We start from the raw sequence: 26211 nt of genomic DNA, 5'->3' as shown, positions 1-26211 counted from the left end.
GAATTTGAAGAGGAGAGAAGGAAAAAAAAAAAGAGAAAACCGTTCAAAATCAAGTAGACGCCTGGAGTGGGAGCGGCAAATTAAAGGCAAAGGTGAGCTCCTACTTAGCGACTGGAGTATTGATGCCTTGTCCGCGATAAACAGACTGTTGTCTGCGAAGTGTTTGAAATCGAAACTTTTGACACCGATCAAGGTGTTTGTGAGGGCGGGGGTGGAGTCAACGCCGCGCCACCGCGTCAATCAAAAAAACTCGAGCGGAGGAGGATATCTTCAGAGCGGTGACTTATTTGAGGAGCTCATAAGGCAAATTTATCAAGTCAGGTTACCGTCACCGCATCGCTTTCTTGGTCAATCCCAGTTTCGACTAGCTTGGAACGTCTGGGCGACGCAGGAACCTCGTCCACTGCTAAAAGATGGCTGCTTGTGAGAAACGGTCAGACCCTTCCGTCTCGACCTTACATCCGAGGTCATCACCAGGTCCGTCTATCCTGAGGGACCCGGGACCTGGTAGTATGGGCACTCGAGGAAGTTCGATTGGACCATCTGAACTGTCAAAGGAGCCGGGAAACTCTGCAGCGCCGATCAGGGGTAGATGCAGTGACGTGGCCGTATGCGAAGAGAGTCTGCCTCTCCCGAAGCGAATGCGAACGAGATCTGGCGATCGCGCAACGACCACCCTACCTTCTCGCGCCAAGGTTCGAATATGGCGCCCGGTGGGGGAAGATATCGATAGCTGGGTGGAGACCGGAGTGCAACAAGGAGACGGTGAAGCGATCCCGGTGTCGTCTGCTCTGGCTGAGCGAGAAAAAAGGCCAGGAGACAAACCTCTCGGGTGCTTAACAACAAGCGACCAGGGGGATGAGGCGAACATCGAACGCATCACCACCAATTTCGACATCGTCGATGTTGAGGATGACGAGGAGGATGATGAAGAGGAGGACGAGGAGGACAATGACGTCGGTGAAACTGAACATGCTCTGGACACAGCAGATCAGCCGAACAAGCGTAAACAGAGACGATATCGAACGACGTTTTCGAGCTTCCAGCTCGAACAGCTCGAGAGAGCCTTCTGTAAGACGCACTACCCGGACGTGTTCACAAGGTGAGTTTTGAAAAATCCTGTGTCTTATACTATATTTTCCCCCCCTCGAATTAGGTCCCTACCAAAGCCCTTTTTGCATGTCGTGCTTCTCTATACGCCAATTTTGTTTTAAAACGGAATACGATTCAGTCTAGACCAATTATAAACCGCATGAAAGTTAGAAATTACCACAGAAATAAAAAATTTCTTCATGATATATCCCCTAATCTTTCACTATCCATAAGTAAGGGCGAATAAGTAATGCTCATCAGATTTACGCTTGATTTAAAATTATATTTCGCTGATTCGAGGGGTGCATTTTCATTATATAACTTTTCACATTGTTCAATCCGGTACTTCCTTGCAAAATTGCAGGCGGCACATCAGTGTAAAAAGGAAGACTGTCCTGAACGTTAGCCCTAAAATTCTTCCATTTGCTTTGTTCTCACAGTTTTAAGTTGTTTAACGGCGTTGTTAAGCATGGAGGTATGTGTTGTAGGTCCATGGTTGAACAATGCTTTTTCTCGCGTGATTCGTTTAATGAATCGCGAAAAAAAGAGAAGCTTTGCATATTATGATGTCCATAGTGGCGGTGGTATTTTCACACCTTCAATTTTCTCCGTGGTTAAGAATGCTCAATGATCGATATGCATGCAGTTTAAACAAAACAGAACGGGAAATGGAAAAATCAGCCTACATGTTCGTTTGTAAGTATGGCGTTTGCAGGAAAGTTTCGCCTGCGATCAGTGATAGGCCTACTGTACTGCAAGGTTAATTCAAGGTGGATTATAACAAAGTGTCTAAACTCTAATGAAGCCATTGCCGACCAAAAATAAGGCTGTGACTGGATTTACTTTATATTCAACCTTAATGATAGTGACGTTGTGAAGTGCAGGTAATGACGAAAGATTGTTTAATACTAGGCCCAGGCCAAGTAACGAATGCAAGAAATTTGACAAGAATTTCAGCATATGCTCGTATGGACCTGCATGGGTATGGACATGATACTTTACACCTGACGTTTGAAATAAACAAAATATTGATGGAACATTTGAAGAGTGAAAATATTTCGTGTATGGTTGCTATTCTAAAGAATTGCTAAGAAAATAAATTGCGAGTTTTACGTCAGTTGAGGTTATGATCAAAAAATAATAAGCACAAAATTTGTGTTCACTAATTCTAGAATGAAAACAAGAGTATCTACGATTGTATTTCCTTAATGATGATAGTGATGGTATCATCATTTTGATAAACGAGGATTGTTATGATAGTTTATTGAATTTTGATATTTATCATTTCGGTCACTGAGACAAGCAAGCAAAATATGAGAGGGAAAATCAATAGTGTAACTTAAGATGTGTCGATGGTTGTGATGCGTGCAGTGCTGAAGGGTATTTGACGGAAATGGAATAAAATGTACTGAGATTTGAGACCGCGGGGCCATATTTTTGTTATGATTATCTTAAATTCATGGTGGTTTAGGAATATTCACAGCAGACATAATATGCAATGAAGTGCTATCAGCCAGTCCACAACGTAATGTTTTTGCACTCCCTCTTAATGTTTATTTCACTCTGATGACTTTGGTATATACGACATCATAGAGCGAACTACTTCTTTGTAACGTGGTATGTCACCTACAGCATGGCATTTCGTTTCAGGATCATTAACTTGAATGTATGACAACGATTCCATTTTCACTAAAATCTGACTCTCCTTGGTTCACCATGCTATGGCACAATCCTGAGACAACATACCCTATTTTACATAATGAAAGTCACTGTCATATACCTCACGACTTTTGGTTCTTGACATTCTTGTACAGTATTTTTTTTTTTTCGATTCACTCCGTCTAAGACAAACCCCAGTATTTTACTAGTGTGACCGCTTTGTCTTACCAGCCAATCTTTTTATCTGCACAGTTAATCCGTCGTATAAATATTATGAGCAACCAAAAAAGGAGATCTAATCCCTTTCTGTTAGTAATCCCTTTTCTGCATGGTGGTCAATTCTTAATAGGATTAAGATAACAGCCTCTCTTGTGTAAACATTCAAAAGGCTACTTATTTGGGTTTTCGCATTTCTTAATCAGGTTGCTTTTTCTTTAAATCTGTGATTCGGATCTGAAGGATGCTAATTGCTGTACAATCTTTATGCCATACCCTACGGGTATATTAATAGTAAGTCACACTGGCAGTTACCTACCAACCTTTCAGTAACTCTCTAAACAAAAAGTGAACCCGCGTGACATATGGTATCTACAATCATACACGTGCTTGACTACCACTTGTTTTTGGAGCCACAGATCATTGCTGTATATGAACGGAAACGGCTAAGTTGGTATTTCCTTGTTTAACAGAACTGCATCCGTGATAGACTGTCTGGGTATATTAACTGTCCTCTTGTTCACAACGCTTGCGTTTGATGAGATGCATAAAATCAACTTATACCTGCCAGTTTTACGAGTTTCATTCGTTTAAGAATACTTTTATGACCTACCACTTTCATCAACTCGAGCAATATTTGTGCCATGTTGAAATCCTGACATTATGAGGATCCTTTCCTGACAAGTCATATATTATTATCATTCACCATTCACGGTTCGACAGGTGGAGCTAGTATGGCCTGATACTAATTCTTCTGCACCAATAATTGTACTGTCTTATTGTACTAATATCATGATAACGTAGCCAGAAAGTGCACTTTCATTCATCATGAAATACCTAGATGGACATTGGCAACTTCAGGTGTCTGGGTTCTCGTAATATTAAGAGATAGTCTTTTAATGAGGTCCTATCCATTTCAAGCTTAATCGCCCACAATGGTGATCTGCATAGTCTCTGTTATTTACTGAAAAACACTACACATCTTATTACTCGTTTCTGTATATGCGTACTGCTCAGTGCAATTGCTTATGTTTATCTATTTGCGTAATGTCATATCATTTTAAATCACTGTACTTGTTATTCTTTGTTCTGGCGCTTTTGAAATTTGTATTCAATTTGTATTTGATTGAATGCGAAAATAAATCAAATCAAAATACAAGGAGAACAAAGTCAGTTCAATTCAGTTCAGATCAGTTCAGTCTGGCATTTATTTCCATCTATCCGACAAATATTGAAACAAAATACCAAGCATAAATTACACAATTATTGTTTTATCATTTTATAAGAATGCAGAATATGAGGACCATAAAGTTACATATGATAAACAATATATACAATTTCGTAAAATAACTAAAGATAGCAATGTACACCTTGGAAGGTGCATGCCAAAAAAAGTAAATATGACAATGGAAAAAGTGGTCCATTGAAAAGCTAATCTTGTTAAAATCAGTGTGGATCACTTTACACGTGACATGTACTGAATACCACCCAAAATCAATTCATGTACAGCAAGTAACAAAAACATCATTATTATAAACAGTAACAATTTGAAGATACAATGAAATACCAATTAAGACAATGATAACAGTATTATTATCTAGACGCCAGGAATTGAGCCGTGTGTACCCGGAAAAGACAAACACAAGAGTACATACATACATAGACAGAAAGATCCGTCTGTTCGGAGGAGTCATTTAATTATTTATTTATTCATTATTATTATTATTATTATTATTTACGTTATCACTCTCCTCCGGAGGGGATCCGTGAAGCCAGACGCAGTCTCCGCGGAACTTCCCTGACGACCAGATACAGACCGATCTTTCGGTCAAATACATACATAGATATACGCACACACACTCGTATGATATAAACACTTTCACTTATAACACAAACAACAGGACTTCATACAAGGAAGAGAGCAAAATGACATCACAAAACAACAAAGAATAAGAAAAAAGAGGACAGAAGAAAGTAAAAAGAGCAGAGGAATATAGAAATAACAAAAATAAAGAAAGGTCTGTATGATAGAACACGCCTCTCATTGTGTAGGACAGGTGAAAACACGAATGCTATCACATAATTGATTAGATTATCCAATGTTGTATCTCGAAAGCAATTAATGTTTTCTACATTTATATTCAAATATAAAGTTCTTTTAAACTATCATCTAAATTATTCCAAAGTTTTGGCCCAGTATAAACCAATGTATTTTGAGAATGCACTCTTCTCAACAAGGGGAGATGACACTTTGTTTGATTGTTGCGTGGGGTAACGATGCATGTGGCTATTTCGATGGAATAAAATTAATCACGAAATACTTTAGGAAGTCGATTACCTTTATAACTAAACATAAAGTGACCACGCTGAAATACATACAAATCTTTTGTTTTTATAATTTTATGATAAAAAAACCCCGTCAATACATGATTGGGGATGGAGGTTAAAAACAATTCTGAGTGTCTTTTTTTTTTCAGTAAAAGGAGTTTATCTAATAATGTCTGATAAGTATTACCCCAAACTAAAATTCCATAATTCAAATATGTGGTAATATTAAACTTGGGTATTTATCATCAATGCAGATGAGGGAAGACAATAATTTAATCTATTATTTACGCCCATATTTCGCGAAATAATTTTACGAATACCATTAATATGACAATTCCGTGAAGGCTTATTGCCAACACTAACGCCTAAAAATCTAATAGAAGAAACTACTTCGAGGGGAGTGGTATATCAAGCACAATGTTGCCTGGAAGGCTATGGAAAGAGTTGCTATTTGCATACATTTTGTCTTTGTCATGTTTAGTGATAACTTTTTTGCGTAAATCCATTGTGTAGCATTTTTAATTCATCATTTAGTGCTTTTATCAATTTTATAGATATTGGGCTCAGGGTGGCAATAAAAAGGGTTAGAGTCTTCTGCAAATAATATAAATGAGAGTTTGTCCGAGGACTTGAGAAAATTATTGATGTAGATTATGAATAACAATGAGCCGAGTATAGGCTTCCTTGTGGAACCCCACATTCGATTGTTTTCATTTGAGAGTCACAGCCGTTGACGTGTGCATGATATTTGGATCTGTTTGACAGATAACTCGTAAACCACTGTAAGGCCTTTCCAATAATGACGTAATGGGATATTTTGGCAAAAAGTATTTCGCGGTTATAAGCTTGTGAAAGTCTACAAAAATGCCTACAGTGTTTTGAAATGTGTCAAGTGCGTCTGTGACTTTCTCAACGAAGGTAAGTAGCGCCCGCGTAGTACCAGGATTGTCGCTATAAAGCCAAATTGAAAATTAGAAAATATATCACCACTCTTGGAAAATTTCACAGCACGTATACATATTATTCTTTAATTCTAGTTCTAGTTCCTTTTATTCTAGTTATTTGATGAAGATAATGGTCTACAATTATTGACATAACCCTTCTCCCCCTTTCTTGCAGATAGGAATAACTTTTTTTTTAATTCATGTTCCATATTCCACATTTCATACAAGTTTTATATCCATTTTTTATTTCAGAAAAAGAAAAGTGTTTAACACAACAGTCAATTTGAAACAAAATTGCACAAATGTATAAGGACATATAAGTGACGTGTAATACGAGGAACCTACTAAAAAGTAAAGCTTGTAGGATGTAGGTTCCAAAGATGTAATATAGGCTTTTAGTACAATATGTCAATGTCAAAAATGACGAAACACGCAAGAATGTAACATGTCGAGAATATGATAAAGTTTACGAAGTGTACAAGGTATTGTATGATGTTCATGATTAAACTTGAGGTATCAATGCTAAGTAAAGTAACAAACTGATCAAACAAATGAAGTCACCCGAGCGAGGCATCATTGTGAGTATGCAGAGATATTTCAAGTGATCATGGCAAAATAATTAAACGTAGGATTTTAGAAAATTGGCTTTAAGATTTTGCTTAAAGGAACTTAGAGAACTTGATTGCAACCGAACAGAATCTAACTTATTCCAGAAAGAAGGGTCTGTAGAAGTAATTGTCTTGAGGGCTAAAACTGTACGAACGGGGGAAAATGATAGGATTCACTGTGTCTTGTAGGGTAAGTATGGATATCACTGTTTTTAACTTTTGTAATATTCATGTTGTTTGTCACTTTAACAGCTGTAAGCGATAAGTTTATAATGTTTACTAAGGGATCTGCCATTTGGGGAACGATATATTTGCAGATAATTATCAATTCCATCACAACCTGGGCTTTCTCCTTTTTTTTTTCTTTTTTTTCTTTGGCATTGGATGTATCTTAAAAAAAAAAAGCTAAACATTTTACTAGATTGAGGGATTGTTTTTTGGGAAAAATTTTCCCAATTGAAGAAAAGGCAACATGTTGAAAATCTTAACTATGTCACCTGTGCCATTCTTTGAACTTGCTCAACATTTTTTTTTTTTAACGATCGAGATGTCCATGTTTGAGAAGTGCATGCTTCCCTTACAAATTTACAGTTTTTCTTGCTCATCTGGTAGGCGTAATTGTACCAGTATCTCTGTTCTCCTGGAGGAGTCGTACAACTACAAATCTGCTTCAAGAAGTCTCCCCTCCCTCCTCCACCACCACCACCTTTGAATAAATAGTTCTGTTAGAAAGAAGTTCTTTTTTTTTTTCAATTCTTGTTTATGGTATACCAACATTTTGCTACTTGTGTGTGTGTGTTTTAATCCACATTGAGATATTTTCGTGAAAATGGCACATTTTGTATGGACTTCCAGGGAGAGCATCTTGAACCATATCAGTGGCCCCACTTATTGAGGTTATCCCACGAGCTGGACACCCACGAGTCATTCGGCCCACGTGCTAGGCATTGAAAGAACATCCATGTGTCATACACCCACGAGTCATGCAGCCCGCGAGATAGACACCATATGAATCAGGCCAAGGGTCTAGCTCGTGGACCGTATAGCTCGTGGGTACATTTTGCTTGATGTAGAGCTCGTTGTGTTCCTTGTTAACTTAGTGTTTAGTATGTGGGCTGTGTGACTCGTGAGCTGTATAAATCATGGGTTTCTCGTGGGTTGTATGACTCGTGGGTGTCCAGCAATCTTGCAGTCTTTCTTTCTGGCAGACAGTAAGTTGAATGTTGATTTCTGTTCCGGATTCGTTCTTTTGTGATGTTTTACTGCGTCGAAGTTTCTTTTCATAATTGCACAGTGACTCTTCAGTGTATCTGAAATCCTCTAATGCGAACATTCAAGTTCAAGTTCAAATTTATTTTCATTTCCATCGAATAAACAGAGAAAAACATTGCCTAGTGTTATGGCCTTCAGTTTCTCGTGCTGCGCCTCTGTTATTCAAGTGACCCTCAGACGCAAAGTTGTTGATATACAAGCACAGCATATAAATGTAAATTATATCCAATAAGATATCCCTACTACACATCTAAAAGCAAAGTCTTCGCATAAGTTGGATGCTACTGATGCACTGCGTGATCGTGACTCGAACGACTCAGAGCACCTATGTAATGAGTCTCGTGACTTTGCTCAATGTCATTATTTCAAGAACTACAAAGCAAATATCAAAAGTTCAACGGCAACACTCCTTCATTTATCAATATACAACACTATTTTGCTGAATAATGATTAAAGGTCCCGTTTACCTTTGGAAGCAGTGATTTCAAAATATTCAAGATATCACATTTGATACATATCGTGTAGGTCTGTTGTGTATCCTACCATACAAAATTTTTGCAATAAACCCTATAATGTAAGGAGATATCAGTGTTTTTCTCAATAAACCGTAACTGTAGACGGTTTAGTCTGGAAACATTCTTATTGTAACTATTGTTGACATTTTGTGTATTTAACAACACTTAACATAGATTATACGGATTCAAATTTTTACAGTCGTTGTTTCTGTCCCTAACTCACATTTTAGAACTATTTTAAAGCACTAATGCTGAGTTTTAGTTTCATCTGCAAATGGTAAATTATGCCTTTAAGTTTTGATGTTATCATGAAAATTCGACTTTTTGTGACTCGCGTGACACCTATAAAGCTTGTTTTCAAAGTAGTTTACTGCGAAATTGATAGCAGAATACACAAACTCTTACTGTTACACTGAAACGGATTTAATGACCTGTTAGGAAAAAACAGATTAAAAAGCCGAAAATGGTTTTAGCTTTCGTACTTTCCTTTTTTAATATGGATATCAACCCACAGGCCACCTTTATTACCCTACATAAAACTTCATATACAATCGCAAGGGGCTGTGACTTGATAAGGAAAAAGGGTGGATTCAAAATATGTGAGATGTGAACCATTTCATTATTACTCTTCATGAAAGTAACAATGAAATATTGATGACATTATCTTCGTATTTTGAGTCTGCTGATGACCCATACATGGGGTGGGTAATGAGTCAACGTATGAGTCAACTCAAAACACACAAAATAAATACTTTGTCGTATTTCAAACCGCAACATAAATTAAATGAATGTATGTATCATTCTAAAGACGATGACACAACACTTGCTCCTGCGGAAATCGCTCCGGTCTTATTTCCCCCTCATTTAAGGACTTCGGGTTATAGAGTTAGGGTTGTGATAGGGTTTTAGGTTTAGTTTGATGTGAGGATTAGGATTAGGGTTAGGGTTATGTTTGTAGGTAGAATTTATGTTTGACTTGGCGTGCAGATATGGGAGTAATCGTAGCAGGAGCAAATATCATGGAACCTCTGAAGACACGCCCAAAGAAGAAAGGATTTGTATTGAAATTGTTTAATTTGTACTAAATACTCATTCATGAGACGTTAGTTATGAGAGTTAGATTGACTCAAAGATCTTTCATTTCTATCATTTTCACTTGATGCTTTTATATGTGACTTATAGCATTGGTACTAATCATTGTGAAGATGGTTATCAAATAAATGTTCATTTCAAATCAGAAGACAAGTATAAGCAACAATTACAATGTGAACATGAGCAGTTCGACAATTCGTTATTTTTTTTTACATCTTTATAATCACTCTGATAGCAAAATGTCGTGCATAACATGATAATGGAGTTGGAACAGCCGGTATACTAAAAATTACGCTGCGCCTCTTTTTCAACAGTACTGAAGGAGGGCGACAGTAAGAGAAACATCATATTCTATAGCTGCTATACTCTCCCCACTGAAACAAATTCTCTCCTTTTGTGTGATATGGCTTGTTGGGGAAGTAAATGAATTATGAATCAAGACCACGCGAGAATGAAAAAAAAAAAAGAGGCGAGGCATTAGGCATCTGCTCCCATTGCGTCATAAACTGACTCCATTAGCCCAGTTGATATAGTGCCGGCACCGCCCCCGGTTAAGCAGAAGATGACTGGTTCACATCCCAGGCTGTTTCCGTGTTTTTCACTGGGTCTTTATAATAATACAGACCGAGAATGTGGTCTTCCTTTATTCGGAGAATAACAATAAAGGAAACATCTGTAATTGCCACCTTTTGAAGAAATGTATTTATAGCTATTGAGAATACGTTTTGCAGCAATGAACAGTGTTCTCCTTACATTTCAGTTTAAAAACGCCCCCAACAGGTGTTGTAATAAAGTATCTTTTTCTGTGAAATTCATGAGAATGGCAACGTGTAAAGTTACATTTTGGGAAGTCAATTTCAGAAGGTAGGCCTATACCCTGAATATTGCATTGGTCTTTGAACAGAAATAAAACATGCCCAAATATGATCAGGATGCATGTCACCTATGACACAGTTTTGTTTTGTTTTTTTCCCGCAGCCTAAGCAAATGAAGTCTAGTATTATATACATTATGTAGCAACGGGACTAACAGAAAATGAAAAAAGCAAACAAAACAAAAAACCTACACACACACACACACACACACACACACACACACACACATTTAAAAATTATTACTTTTCAGCCTTATCTATCCATTAAAAATAGAAAAGGTCAAACGTTCTTTAGTACATCCTAGGAAGTCTAAAATATGAGGGTGCAGGTAGAATTACTTCAGTTTAATCCATTACCGAAATGGAATTCTCTGAAGTTTATGCATATCTTCCAACCTATTCACAGTTGTTATCAAAATGAAATTGATATCAGCAATAAAACTCAAGCTCTTGTACAGCATCTGAAAAGGGCGTAGATCGTAGATAACTTAATAATAAATAACTGGACACTGCCGGAGCTGTTTCAAAATAATAATAATAATAATAATGATAATAATAATAATAATGATAACGATAATAATAATAATAATACTGACAATAATGATGATAATGACGATAATAATAATAATTTGAACGAGAAGTGAGAGCAGCATATGAATTTGAAAGCAACTACCATCAAGATGATCTTAGATGAATATATGCAATCAGGGTTTTAATTACCATCACGTTTTATCATTAATTACTATAATGTTTTGTAATTTAGGGCCTTAAGTTAGGTGAAGACATTGACATCATCTATATAAATTTGTATGAAAGCTGTTTTTAATGTCTAAAAACATCGAGTTATGACTGGTTGGTTACTAGTTCTCGTTTCTTTAATTTCATAATCGGTTCGTATGTTGAATATACCTACACTATTTGCGCTCTTTCTCAACTTCTCTGTCTGTCTGTCTGTCTGTCTCTCCATATCTCTCCTTGAAACTAGCAAGCAAACAAATAAAGAACAATCCGGACAGCGACAGTTACAGACCTGATAAAGGGGTTATATACCTGCTACCTTCCCTTGAACAACTGTATTCCCCAATAACCGTTTACCCCGTGGTTGCGGCGGGGTACTCTCTTCATGAGTTTAATGAATATTGAGTATCTATTTGAGACAGGGCCTAACATTGTTAACCTGGCTGACGTGACCGCTGCGTAGGTTTTCAAAAGGACACATTAACACCCACTCATTTAAATGTTTGCACATAGTATTACATGTATACATACATGTGTGAGTGTGTGTGTGTGTGTGTGTGTGTGTGTGTGCGTTTCGGGAGGAGGAATTCGTTTACACAAGAAAATGTAATCCATGCACAAAACTGTGTCCTGATAAGCAAAAATTACATATTATCTACAAAGATACACTTGTATTTCGTCTTTCCTCGGGAACTGGTCTAAAGCTCTGCGCATAGGCGAGCGATGTTTTAATAACTCACGCAAAAAAAAAAAAAAAAAACCCACTCACACACGCACATACACATACACCACCGGTGCTGATTTAAGATATAGCATACAAATATAACTGCATGCATCTTTGTTTGGACTAATATTACTTGGATACACTTCTGTTGAGAGACGCATATAATGTTTTTGTATCGAGTAAAACATAAGACGTTTCCATTCGAAATCAAAATACATTCGCGTGCAGCACGTGCAAATCGATTCATGACGATCATGTAAATTAGCGGGGTGACTAAATCTCTACTTACTTGTGAGACGCTTTTAACGCTGAAGTTTTCTCACGTCCGAAGTTCAGTGGCGCCGACAAAAAAAAAAAAAAAAGGATTACTGAACATTCCGTCACATACCATTTTCCTACATCATTAAACTGTGTTATTAAAGGACAAGTTCACCTTCATATACACTGGATTGAGTGAATGCAGCAATATCAGTAGAACACATCAGTGAAAGTTTGAGAAAATCGGACAATCTGTTCAAAAGTTATGAATTTTTAACATTTCTGTGCAGTCACTGTTGGATGAGAAGACTATACAGTGTATGCGTTTGATGTCACATGCGTATAAAACTGTACAAAAACATAGAAAGAGTTCCACAAAAATAATATCGTTCTACACATGTGACATCGCAAACTGTAGTAGACTTCGCATCCAGCTATGGCGGCACTGAGACTTTAAAAATTCAAAACTTTTAAACGGATTGTCCTTTAATGTTCAATTCAATTCAATTCATTTATTTTCATTCTTATTTTTCTTCCCAACAAAACATAACACAGTATAAATCAGAAATTATATCATAAGCATATACATTAGAATGTTAGAATAGGTATATGCGAAACGAATATTAACAAATAGAGATATACATACATAAAGGCAAAATGCTAAGTTATGTTTGGAGGGGGAAAAAGAGAACTGAGAGGTCCACTAAAAAGCAATGCTTGTATATTGTGAACCACTCAAGTGTTTCTGTTGTAGTCTTTTATACAATACCAAAATCTTACTGGCTGATTTATGGATTCATGAAACTCCTGGTATTCCTTTTTTTTTTTAATTTTTAGAATTATAGAGTTTGATCTCAAAACGAATCGACTCCATTCTTGTCAAGAAGAAAATTCAATTGAATATTTTAGATGATAACTTCAAGAATACTCCTTATGCAACAAGTGAGGTATAGCGTTGGTATGGTCTTATTTGGCTCTATCTGATGAAGTACTTACTTTAAAATGTTTAAAAGTGGCGCTTACGCCTTTTGCGATCAAACTCTTTAATTCCTCTTGAGATTTACATATGATATTTTAAACTTATAAATTGCCTAATGATTGTATGTTTCTATTACAGGGAGGAGCTAGCTATGAGAGTTGATTTGACTGAGGCAAGAGTTCAGGTGAGTTAATGTGCAATTTCACACTATAAAAGTTCAAGTTGACGTAAAAAGGAGGCAAATCATATGAACAGAACGATGTTTCATCACAACCGGTTTTGAAATACAAATTAAACAGTTGTTTTCTTTTTGAAAGAAGGCTGTAAGAGTCTGTACAATTCGATCCTCCCTTATATCCTTTATAACATATATACTGATCCTGTATGTTACCATTTAATCTAGACGATACCAATGTTTTTCAAACGACAGAATTTTTAATATGTTCAACTACACATAGCTTTCAATCCTTTTTTTCTTCATACAACAAAACCATTCATTCATCCAAAATGTGTTGTCAGTTATATTCATTACAACAATTCAAGAATTTCATTGGCTCACAAATCTTGAATACACATATGGTATTATGGACCTGATGTATGGAATTTAATTCACATCTTTTTGAAATCTTTCAGAAGGAAGTTAAAAGTAATTATGGTTGATAGATTTTGTTCTTTAAGTGAATAATCAAACCCATGTAAACCAAAATTGAAATATTATTTCAATGTTGTGTATATTATTGACAACAATTAACTGCAATAAGGGGGGGGGGGGGCATCGTTTTGTTAATCAATTACCACTTTAAGCATAACAACATTGACTTTTAATCATTACCTTTTTAAGTTAAATCAAACCAGGCCATTCGGGAATCCCCCTCCCACTTGCACATTGTCCCTTCTTTTGAGTTAACTCCCACAGTTTTTAGATGTTTTGTTTTGTGGAAAGTGCTGCCATCTCAAAGCATCTGCAACAGGTTTCAATTATGTCAGCTATGTCAAAAAAGAGAAAATGCAATGATTTACTGTATCATGTGTCCTGTATCTGAATGATTCATTGACTAATTGTAAACTTATTTTGCCAAAATCTTTACATCATTACAAGTTTTCATGCCCAATTTCATTAGATTCACTCAATTTTTGATAATAATGCGATCATTCAATTTCGAGTGAATTTAAATGATCATAGATCATCATTCAAAAAGCTAACTAGTACATTTAACTTAATTTAAAAAGCATGCGAATTATAATTTTCTCACATTGATAGCGTGATGTGAAAAGCGCGTTCAAAACTAATTACAAAATCGCACCAGTACCTTGATGAACGTTAAGGAATTCAAATTCATGAATAGGCAAGAAATACAGCATTTGGGCATTGTTTTTTGTGAATGCTTATGTTCATGGTAGCTGTTCATCTGTTTGATTAAATTATACGAATTTAATGCACCTTGAAATGGAACCTTTGAGCCTTACAATGAACTTCTTATTCCTCTGACAAACTGTCATCGAGGCAACATCTTGTATAAAGTCATTTTTCATACATACATTATCATTCATACATGACTTTAATGGCGGCTTGTGGAGAGTACATTAATGTAGCCTATATCTTGAATACGGATAGAGCTATATAGACCGTTAAAGGGATAGTACAGTATTGGTGGAGATGAAAATTGGGCTATTAAATATTTGCGAGATACCAAGAAAACACTTATTATACAGTACAGAGCATACCATTTTAAGAGGAATTCAAAGTTTATTTGATGAAAATCGGGTTTGGAATGACTGAAACATCCAAAAACAAAGTAAAACAAAGCGATCGTAATGAAGTGTGGGTCCCATACTGTATTAGAATTGCTCTTTTTGGATATCTCGGCAATTTCAAAACCAAATTTCATCAAATAAACGTTGAATTCCTCATAGAATTACATGCTCTTTCATATTTCATAAGAAGTTTCGCATTATCTCACCTAAAAATGTTAGAAACCTGAAATTAGCTCTAAACCAAAACTATACGATCCCTTTAAAGCATTTGACAACCATCAAGACTAGCTTTGACTGTCGACACTCTTGGAAGAACACAGTTCTAGGGCTGGTTCGATTGTGGCAATGTGTAGTGTGGACATGGGAAAGGTCTATCGATAAAAGCTACCAAGGCGTTGGGTCCAATCTGAGAAAATAATGCTGACATGTGAAAAAAAAATGATGACTTATGACCATTCTCCAAGTGTTATATTCATATATAATTATGCCCATACTGTTTGAGAATAAAGTAATTAGAAAAGAAATATGTAGAATAGGATTCAAATAAACCTTTAAAATGAAACTTTGAAATAAAAATGACATGCAACATGCAACAACAAATTGACATGAAAAGGTGCATTAGGAATTATATAGAAGAATAGAATGTATTTATGTTAATTGAATTTGAACGTTCAATGTGCGAAAGTGTTTGCCTATAAATGAATCTGAAATGGATATTTGTGAAGAGTTATTGAACGTCTGTCCAGCTAGAAAAAAAAAAAAAGAATTTCAACTTCGCGAATGGATCTCTCTCTAAATTGAATGAAATAAGATTTTAAAGGAATGACCTGAAAGGAAATTGAATGCTCAAAAAATAAAAATGAACCGTGAGAGTATGGAGTGCCGATGAAAATTGTTTGAACTTGAATTATTATTCATGAATTCGAATGCAAATCACATGAAATTGGGCGGGAAAACCTATAAAAGTTGCGGAAATAGCCTAAATTGAAATTGAAATATGGCAATATAAACTTTCACATCATGGTTTCATGAAACAGTGATACACACTTTTATACGTAGGAGACACAAATATGCAAGTATTCACTTTAATTGACATGAAATTTTACCTCCAATAGCACACACTTTTGTTATTGATACAAGTTCAAGGAAAAAAAAACTGTATACAATATATCACAATTTTGTAACAATTATGAAACCAATTGTTCAAAATAATTGTGTTATTGGAAAAAAGAGGCACATGTAACAGACAAACTTGTAGAAATACAGCTACTAAATGAATAGAACTTACTATAGAAAAATGGCAGATGATAAAATGAGGTAATAAGATGAGGTATTGTCGTGACGTCACAAGTCTCCCTCTGACCATTGCTAACTATGCGTACGTCTTTATAAAAATTATTTTGACATGACATAAAAAAAAAGCTTCCTCCGCAATTTGTATGTGTGTGTGTGTGCGTGTTGCAATTAGCTATATAGCAACCTTTGTTCTTCATCTGTGGGCGGGGGAGGTAGGGGTGATCGGTATTAACTTATATCAACCATAATTATGAACTGGACTTTTTTTTACATATATGAGCATAAACCAATATAGAGATTTGTGAAATGATGACATCATCACATAAGCTAATTTACATTATTTGTTTGTGGTTGCGACCAATAGCGCTGTTAGGTAACAATAAATCTAAATTTGTATATCAAGAAAAAAAGTCATCTGTCCCATATTTCATGAAATTTCTACTATTTTGTTTGTGTGATATCACTTTGTTCTTCAACTTGGCATTTTTTTTTATATGAATACATGAAACAATGCTTCCTGGAGGATTGGAAAGGATTGTATAGTTTTGGTTGAGGTGGTGAATTTACATCTTAACTTTCTTGAGAGATAATTAGACATCGCATATGAAATGTTAGAGAGTATACAATTTTAAGAGGAATTCATTACTAAGATGAAAAAAATCGGTTTTGAATTGGCTGAGATATCCAAAAACAAAGTAAAACAAAGTGATCCAATTAAAAGGTGGGTCCCATCGTTTGTTAGGACATATTTGTTTTTGTTTTTGTTTTTGGATATCTTAGGAATTTCATTGCCAATTTTATCAAGTAGACTTTGAATTTCTTTGAGATATCATATGCTTTTTCATATTTCACTAGAGGTTTCTCATTATCTCACAAAAGAGTTGGAAACATGAAGCCTTAACTCAACCAAAACTATACCATCCCTTTTAATTGATTTGTTTGACCTTCATATAACCTTAACATTCTTTGATCTCGGTACTACATTGATATCCAATATCAATATCATCTCTTTTCTCTCTCGTATTAATTCTCTTGCATACTTTCTGTCTTTCTCTCTTTATATTGCAACGTCTAGTATATTTCTGAAGGTACAGAATTTATGAATAGAAATTACATATTTTAAAATATAATTTGTAACAGTAAGGGTGTAAACCTGGTCTCGAACAGCTTGCTACGAGTGTAAGCTATGAATGTAATTGAATCTGACTCGTGTAATGACTACACATTCTCATTTTTATAACGCATCTGTATTGAAATTCAAAATTATCCAATTTTCATTTGCGTGTTTGTGTGCTAGCACGTAAGTTAGAGATAGATTCTGTAGGACTTTTTAACGTATTTTTTTACGTGTTTGTTTATTTGTTTTTTAATAGAATTTCCGACGCACACCGACCTATGAATACAGTGACCTTTCCTTTTTGCGTGATTGTTCTCCAACAATCCCATATTCTCAAATAATGCCTTTATATTTTCATATGATGATTATGTTCACAATGGAATCCGACAATTCGGTATGTTTGCTTAAATGAATCATAATATACCATAATGATCATTTATGGATTAAAAGTTGCCTTTCAAATCGGCAATCATTTGTTCTTGCTTTTTAATGCAGAATCTCCAATGTCCAATTCCCACATTGAGGAGTACCACAAGGTTCTGTTTTGGGACGACTGCTGTCTTTTATGCAATTGCATTTGATATTTTTAACTAAACATATTCTTCCATTTTGCCGTTCCTTTTATTCACCCATGACACCAGTAGATTGCGTTCCCTCAAAAATTGAAGAGAATAAAGACTGATATGAATCCATAACTGAAAAATGTTTCATCATGGTTTGTATGTAATAAAATATCTTTACACGAAAGCAAAATTTGTTATTCAATATGTTCAGACTATTCACAGAAATGATTGTGAAATCCCCACAAAACGTTATCATTGATAATCTGCTTTAATAGATGAAAAAGAATAAGTTAAATTTCTTGGTAATACAATAGACGGGCATCCATTATGGTGTCAACACGTATGTAATCTGTCTTCTTCAGTAGCTAAAAGAATTAGACTATCAAATAAACTGAAATAATTATTGTCATGGCATTCTTTTCTTACGATATACAATGCATTGGTTTCACGGTAGATTAAATAATTTTGGGGGAATTGTACTAAGATGAAACTAGATCATGTTCTTTTATTACAAAAGAAGACGGTTAGAACTTGTACAAAATTGTCATATCTTTCACGCGTGGATCCTGTATTCAGTCATGAAAAGATGTTCAAGATACATAAGAAGTACTTTACAGATGGTTGTTTTTATGTATGAATATCTTTACCAATATTGTCTCCCTCAGAAGCCTCTAACTTCTTTTCAATAAAGTAGTAATTTGCATTCATATCAAACATTTACGTGCAACAGTATCTAATAGATATTATTACCACAAAGATATAAGCCCTCAGACAGCATTGACCTGACGTAAGATGGAATTCATTCCCGAATTCCTTCAAACCGATAAGCCTTCTCGCTTATTTTTGAAAGAAGTGTAAAAGATATGTTATCAAGTCGCTATGTTGTGAATCAAACTGTATTTGATGTGTGTGTGTGTGTTGAGAATTATTGTTTATACATTTCGAGCCTAACCACTCACTGAAGGAGATATCTATATAAAAAAAGGTATTATTTTGAAGGACCAAGAATCTCCTGTCTTGTCCCCATCTCCCCATTCCCCCGCACCTGTTCCTCTTTTAAGTAGATAAATACAACCAGATTATATGTACATTTCTTTCAGGGTTGTCAAGCTTCGAAGCTGTGCTGTTTTCCTGTCAACCTCTGCAAACTCCATTAACCATGCATTCCACAAGAGAAAATACAATCTACATCACTTATTTACTTTGATAAGCCTGCGCTATGTTAATATCGAGATAATAATGTTACATTGGTTTCATTATTATGTTGAGGATGTATTTTTCTTTGGACAATTTTGTTCATGAAAAAGTTGTCAATAAATAAAATGAAATATGTTGAAGGTAGAAAATAGTCAACAACTATGATCACGTCTTTGTCGTAATCATGAATGCCGTTTATTTGTCATGTCACAATCTTGATTTCCCGGGCCTACTTTCCCTCTGAGTAGCTCTAAAAATGTGTGGGCAAATTCTAAAACTGTCCCTTTTCTTTTTAAGACGTTTTCTTCTTCAGTTCTTCGTCATTATCACTCTGGCGTGTATAATACACTGCATAAATACACTGCATAGTGCGCCGTTGAAGAGCCTAATCAGATCTTATTTACACAACCATATGACGTAGAATAACTGAGATAATGCAATGAAATTGTTCTTGATGGCACATAAGTTTTGTTATATCAGAATATCTAACTGTAATAGTGTCTTATTGACGTCTAATGTACATTATGTCGTATCTTGTGTATGTCGATTTTCTCAGGTGTGGTTTCAGAATCGGCGAGCAAAGTGGCGAAAGCGTGAAAAGCTAGGCCTACAGCCTCGGCTGCATCCAACCCCTTTCCCGCCTCTACTGGATCCACAGTCGTGCTCTCTGTCGATGGCGGATCCTCACGGGCATATCGTGTCGTCGCATCTCTGTCGCCTGGCGTGCATTGACCGGGCCCAGCGCCAGGGACTGATATCGCCACCAACACCTGCAACAACAGCGACAACTCTCCCGCCGTACTCTCCAGTGCCTGCTGCAGCACCTCTGCTTGGCAGCATTTGCCCGAGACCTACCTACCATCAGCTCGGACCGAAACTGGCGCCGTTTGCCAGTCCGACGTCTAATGGTGCTGCTCCTTGCCAGGCGCCATTTTGTGACTTATGGACTGGGCCGAGCGTCGCTTCAAGAGCTCAGCATGCTACTTCGGCGTTAACCCACCTCAGTGTTAACCAATCGTGGATGAATCCGTGCTCGCCATTTGCAGCCGTCCGCGCGTTGAACCGCCATGCCGACCAGTCTCTACTAGTAAGCACGGGAATCGGCGGAGCACACGGTGGACTTGGACTCAGCGGGCTTGACATGCGAGGACCAAATCCGAGAAAGTGTAGTCCGGTCCCGGAGCTGCATGGACTAAAGCAGGATGCATGGTTGAGGAGCGAGCAGCGAGCCTTCAGTATCGCGGCGCTCCGCCTGAAGGCGAGGCAGCACGCCGTCGAACTGGAGTCCAGCGAGAAGAAGACCGTGTCTCATCATCCGTTTCACAGCGGACGCTTAATTGTCTGAGAAGTTGCTGAATAGATTTTGTAAAAAACAAGCAAACAAACAAACTTTCATTTGAAGAAAAATACGTTCTACAATACCGTACGTTGGCACTCTTTGAGCCATACACTATTGTTACTTCAGACTCTTTGTATGCTAAAGCGTGCTCTTTCAAGTTTCTTTTGATCTTTTGCTCAATATAGCAAGGTATGCAAAGGATTATGTACATTACTATGAAGCACAGTGTAAACAGATGATCCTGTTGGCCTACTTAATCGGGAAAGTAATAAGATTCGGCATGACAGCAAAGACGCCTGAATGACTAGGAGCGAGTATGAATTTAATTTGCATTTGCTCTATTTAGGCCTAGTGTTTGTTCACATTATGTGTCTATGAAAGTTTTGGTATTGTTTTGTTTTTGTTTGTTTTGATGTACAACGTATGTCTATTTGTATCTTTCAAAAGTCTAACATTGTATAATCATATTAATTTTTTAGTGCGCAACATTGGCGCCACATTGAAGATCGAATCATCATGTTATACTTACGCCACGCGTTAAAGTACACAGACATACCAAAGAGAGCAGCTGGGCGTGAGATTTTGCGGCGCCCGAGGGAGCGAAGCGACCTACCGAAGGAGCATGTGGTGCCCCCCTCTCAGGGTAAGGAGCTCCAGCATTTTAAAGCTGTAAATCTTGCTATCTGATGCTATTGGCTTTTTTTAAATGTATTTTGGCTTATTCTGATAACCAAAAATAAAGTAGCTTGTCAAAATGTAACTTATATTGGGTCATTGGAAGTCCATGCTGTTGTGTGTGGGGTTTTTTTTTTTTGTGTGTGTGTGTTTTTGTTTGTTTGTTTGTTTGTTTTTTTTTGGGGGGGGGGAGGAGGGATGAGATATGAGAAAAAGCTCATCGGGTGTGAGAACTCAAGGCTCAGTAGGGTACGTTCCTTCCTGAAGGATACCTGAGCAGTGAGTTTGGTAAGTCTGGTACATGACATGATGCACATGCTTATGTGCAAATTACAGAAACAAATCAACAGGAATCTCGGGGAAACAATTTTCCCTTTATTACTGCACCAAACTTTAACTCAGTCACACAACACATTCTTCTACAACACTGAAATAAGATACATTCTCTTTTGAATCCTTCTTCTGAGAAAACACTGAGAGAACAAACTAACTCTCTGCAAACACCTATGAAAGTCTCATTGCTCGTACACACTACACACATCTAACTAGAAATGACCATGTGCACTATACCGTATAGTTGGGCAGTCCATATGTCATATCATGGAGCTACTACTCGCTGGTGATATGACGTGTATAATAGTTGTAGCCTGAAGATGGGCATTAATTTGACAGGTGAATTAATGAAAGTACGAGGTCATTTCATGTTCGAGTCGACCTTGGTGAATAGAGAGAAAGCTAACAAGCAGAATGGTAGAAATTTAGGTAAGATTGCACATAAAGGATATAAAGACAACAGAAGGAAGCTCAAAGGCATTGTTAGTACAGTGCAAATTAAATGAGGACATAATGATGCCATCGCCGTTCAATATTCTCCAATTGACGCAATCCTTACAGTTCGCTTTTATTTTTGTTTTTACTTGGAAATGAAATCCAAGGGAATGAGTCATTTAGTGATTACAGAGTTGTAATGTAGCAGAAATTGTTTCTAAGGGAGGACGCCCGGGTTGAAATGGCAAACTTATTGATCAAAAGTATAATTTTCATTATTTTTCTTTTGAATGTACAAACGGATTGGACAGTGGTGAGGCGATGACATCACCAATATTCTAAGCGGTTCGAACGATATCGTTTTGTAAAAACCTTTCACCACTTTCTCTCCATGAATATTGTTGATTTAAAGGCATTACTACGTGAATTTATATACACACACACATACACACAATGACATTTGTTTAAGAGAACAATCTATCATGAAAGTTCAGCATATACTGGTTTATAAATGTAATCTTAAATTTCTTTTAAACGCATTCAAGGATAGACTCTGTCTTATTTCAACTGGAATAATATTCCAAATTTTTAGTCCATAAAAGATATATAATTATCATGATGACAAGGTTCTGGCATACAGTGTAAACTATCTTTCGTCCTCATATAGTATCTTAATATATAATTTCATCATTGAAATGATTATAGTTAATTAAAAGTTGTGTAAGCATTATCCTGGAACATAAATATACAGATACTGCACTTTGAAAATGAAATATATCATTAAACTTCCAAATCTTTAGATACAAAAATACAGGCGAAGTGTGGGAAAGGAAATGACAGTGATGAATAACATACGGACTCCTTTTTTTACTACAATGAAAATAATCTTGTGGCATTAGTCATGCTAGAGTTTGTCTAATCTGTTGCTCAATGATTTAAATGAGGTAGTATAAACGAGAGTGTTATAAAGAAGAATCGATACCTTTCTTGACAGAAATAGCCATTTTTTTTTACAATATACCCACATTGTTTTAACATTTTTAGACACACAAAGAGAGACCAAGCAGGAGATAAACTCACTTAGTGTCTGCACATTAGTATTTGAGATAGAATTTGAAATTTGTTTTTGACATTGTTTGATTAAGAATAAATGCACATGATAAGCTACAATTATGATTACAGATGTTCTTTTCGAACCAGTCTTTCTAATTCTCTTTTTCACCGACATCCTTCTCCATGGAAATTTGAAACCGGTTGCCCCCACCCGCCCGAATACACAACCTAAACACCTCTGATACTTTTTTGTTCCCAAAGGAAATAAAAAATTCCTTGTAATCCAATCAAACCATGATCATAATATGATATTTTGTCAAAACACCCCTCTATTGGTGTTGTTAAACTGACTAAAGCAGTTTCAAAATGACATTATGAGATATTCATCGGCCATTTGAAAAAAAAAAAATGTTCCAGAAGAAAAAAAAGCCGTCACACATTTCATAAGCATATCCGTTCTTAGTCAGAGTGTGCACAATAATTATTGCCTCTGTGTTATCAAATTTCCAGGTCAAATTACTTTCTACTACGTGCTTTCCTTCAGAACCTACTCCTGCGCTTCATAGCTGGTGCCCCCCCCCCCCCCCTTATCATTATTTTTTTTTTTTTGGGGGGGGGGGTATTTCTCTCCCCCTCCCCTGTTTTTTCATTCAATTATATACTAAGTGTGGACATTGTTTTAAAGAAAATGCAATGCCATACAAATATGACGCATCTATCAAAAAAGAAAATGTTTAAGTCGTTAGTCATTACAGATGTCAAAATGGAAAGTGAGTACTGGTCATGAGTTTTCTAATCAATGAAGACAGGAGAATTGTAGCCACGAATCCTGTCTTACTCATCCTGTATTAGATTTATTATTGAATATATATATATATATATATATATGTGTGTGTGTGTGTGTATATATTTATATGTATATATGTATGTATATATATATATATATATATATATATATATGAAGAGTTTGTTTGCAAAAACCGATAAGTCCATATTTGCCAAATGGAGATATTTGCGATTAAAGGTCAAGAAAAATAAAGAGAATAATAAGAAAACTTTTGCTTCTTTTGACCATAACTTCAAAAATGTACCTTTATATGTAGTTACCAATATATCATTTAAAAGGTATTACTTTGTACTTTATGACAGAGACCGTACTTCAAAATCTGCAAAAATGGACTTATCGGTTTTTGCAAACAAACTCTTCATATATATATATATATATATATATATATATATATATATATACATACGTACATATATACATGTTGAGATTTCACGTATTGCCTCCACGAAGAAATGAAGAAACAAACTGGTAATGCATACTTGGCCAATAAATCATGAGTTTATTCGACTCAAATTTTCGGCGTCCTAGGCTTTCTTCAGGAGTCTTGTGAAGACTCGTGAAGAAGGCGGTAAAAAAAAATACATTACCAGTTGTTTCTTTATTATATATATAATATATATATATATATATATATACATGTATATATATGTGTGTGTGTGTGTGTGTGTGTGTGTGTGTGTGTGTGTGTGTGTGTGTGTGTGTGTGAGTGTGTGTGTGTGTGTTCATGTAAATTACACGCATTATACACGGGTTTCGTGGTCCAGTGGCTGCTCATGCCTTCCGCTTTCAATGATGTATCATAATGGTGGTTCCATATACATGTACACTGTCACGGCACATCCTGTAGGCGCCTACTTAGCGAGGTACTTCACGATGCTCCAATCATCATTCCATGGCTACTTGGTAGGAAGCTGCAAGATACTGCGGTTGCATTCAGCTGTGAGTGCTCGATCCAGAAAGCGGCGGCCTGTCATGGCTGGAACGCTGCCCGGGGAGCGCCGGGGCGAGAGCGCTGCAGGCAGGAGTATAGGTGTTATTCTACTGACGGGGAGAATTATACAATGTTAAGTTGAGCGATTTGACTACCAGGACGTAATGGAAAAGCATTGATGACAAACATAGTAATGATGATAATGATGATGATGGTAATGATAATAATAATAATAATAATAATAATAATAATATTAATAATGATAATAATAATAACAATAATAATAATAATAATAATATTAATAATGATAATAATAATAAACATAATCATCATCACCGTCATCATAATAACTATAAATTAACAAGTATAAAGATATGATTATAATAATCATAACAATTTTTTTATGTTTATAAAGTATAAATACGATAATGATGTACTTATAGTAATAATGACATTTATTATAACAATATGAGTATTATTTCATATATATACATAATCATAGAAGGGAGAGAGAGAGGCCCTATTTCAATTCTTCGTCGATATAGTATCCGTAAGTATTTTTATTCACTTTTTTGTCGCTTCTAATAACACAAACAATATTCTATTAGATCGGCAGGCATTATTATTTCTGTCCTGGGCATTGTATTTCAAAGGATCAGAAGAGAAGAGTAAGAGTAAAGAGTTGATGATGTTAAGTTTGTACGTAGGCTACCGGAACAAACAAAATCGATATATTCATGGAGAACACTAATTTTGTTCTGATCGTTCCCAGTTGTATTGCTACTCTGTATCTTATGAAACGGAACTTCCTCACCAATTATTATTCCTCCCATACTTTTAGGCCCCTCTTTTTGTCAAGCAGACATTGATTGAGCTGCATGCCTCTCTTCAAGGTGACAGTGATCTGGCCGGCCGGGATGGGGGGAGGATGTGCACATACAGCCACGAGGTAATCTAGAATCCCTCCCTTTGCCCCACCAGACTGTTTTACCCCCAACTAGTCCGGGTCATGTTATCTCTGGACATCGATATTAATGAGGTAGTTCCGCGCGTCACCTGTATTGCTTTACCTTCTATCACGTTAAGATTGGCTTCTCATTATTAGATAACGGCGTCCGCGATCAAAAAACAGAACTGTATTTGGCGCTAATTGTGAATCGGGTTTCGGCGTTTGTCACAGCCACGTCGTTCTTAACAATCCCGTTGCTTTATTTCGCCGAGTTCAGATAACACTTATTAGGACGGGCAAACCAAATTGTGGCGGCATACACACCGAAATGACGGTGGCGCCATCTAGGCGTAGTCTACTCGTTCAGTCGCCAATTTTTAGTTGCTCGTGTCATTTACGATTTTTTAACACGTGGTATAACA

The 26211-nt window shown here is 36.2% G+C and overlaps 1 protein-coding gene across 1 annotated transcript; it reads left to right on the top strand.

Moving 5' to 3' along the window:
* The first annotated feature begins 413 nt into the window (after positions 1-413).
* Positions 414-21248, top strand: LOC140244436 (uncharacterized). Its single transcript, XM_072324076.1, has 3 exons — positions 414-1102; positions 13438-13483; positions 19784-21248. Exons 1-3 carry the CDS (start codon positions 414-416, stop codon positions 20570-20572), a joined length of 1524 nt encoding a protein of 507 aa, XP_072180177.1. The 3' UTR covers positions 20573-21248.
* Positions 21249-26211: the final 4963 nt, after the last annotated feature.

This window comes from Diadema setosum, chromosome 21, assembly GCF_964275005.1.
Source record: "Diadema setosum chromosome 21, eeDiaSeto1, whole genome shotgun sequence".
Classification (NCBI taxonomy): domain Eukaryota; kingdom Metazoa; phylum Echinodermata; class Echinoidea; order Diadematoida; family Diadematidae; genus Diadema; species Diadema setosum.
Note: the sequence above shows the minus strand (reverse complement) of the source record. Positions and strands in the feature narration are given on the sequence as shown.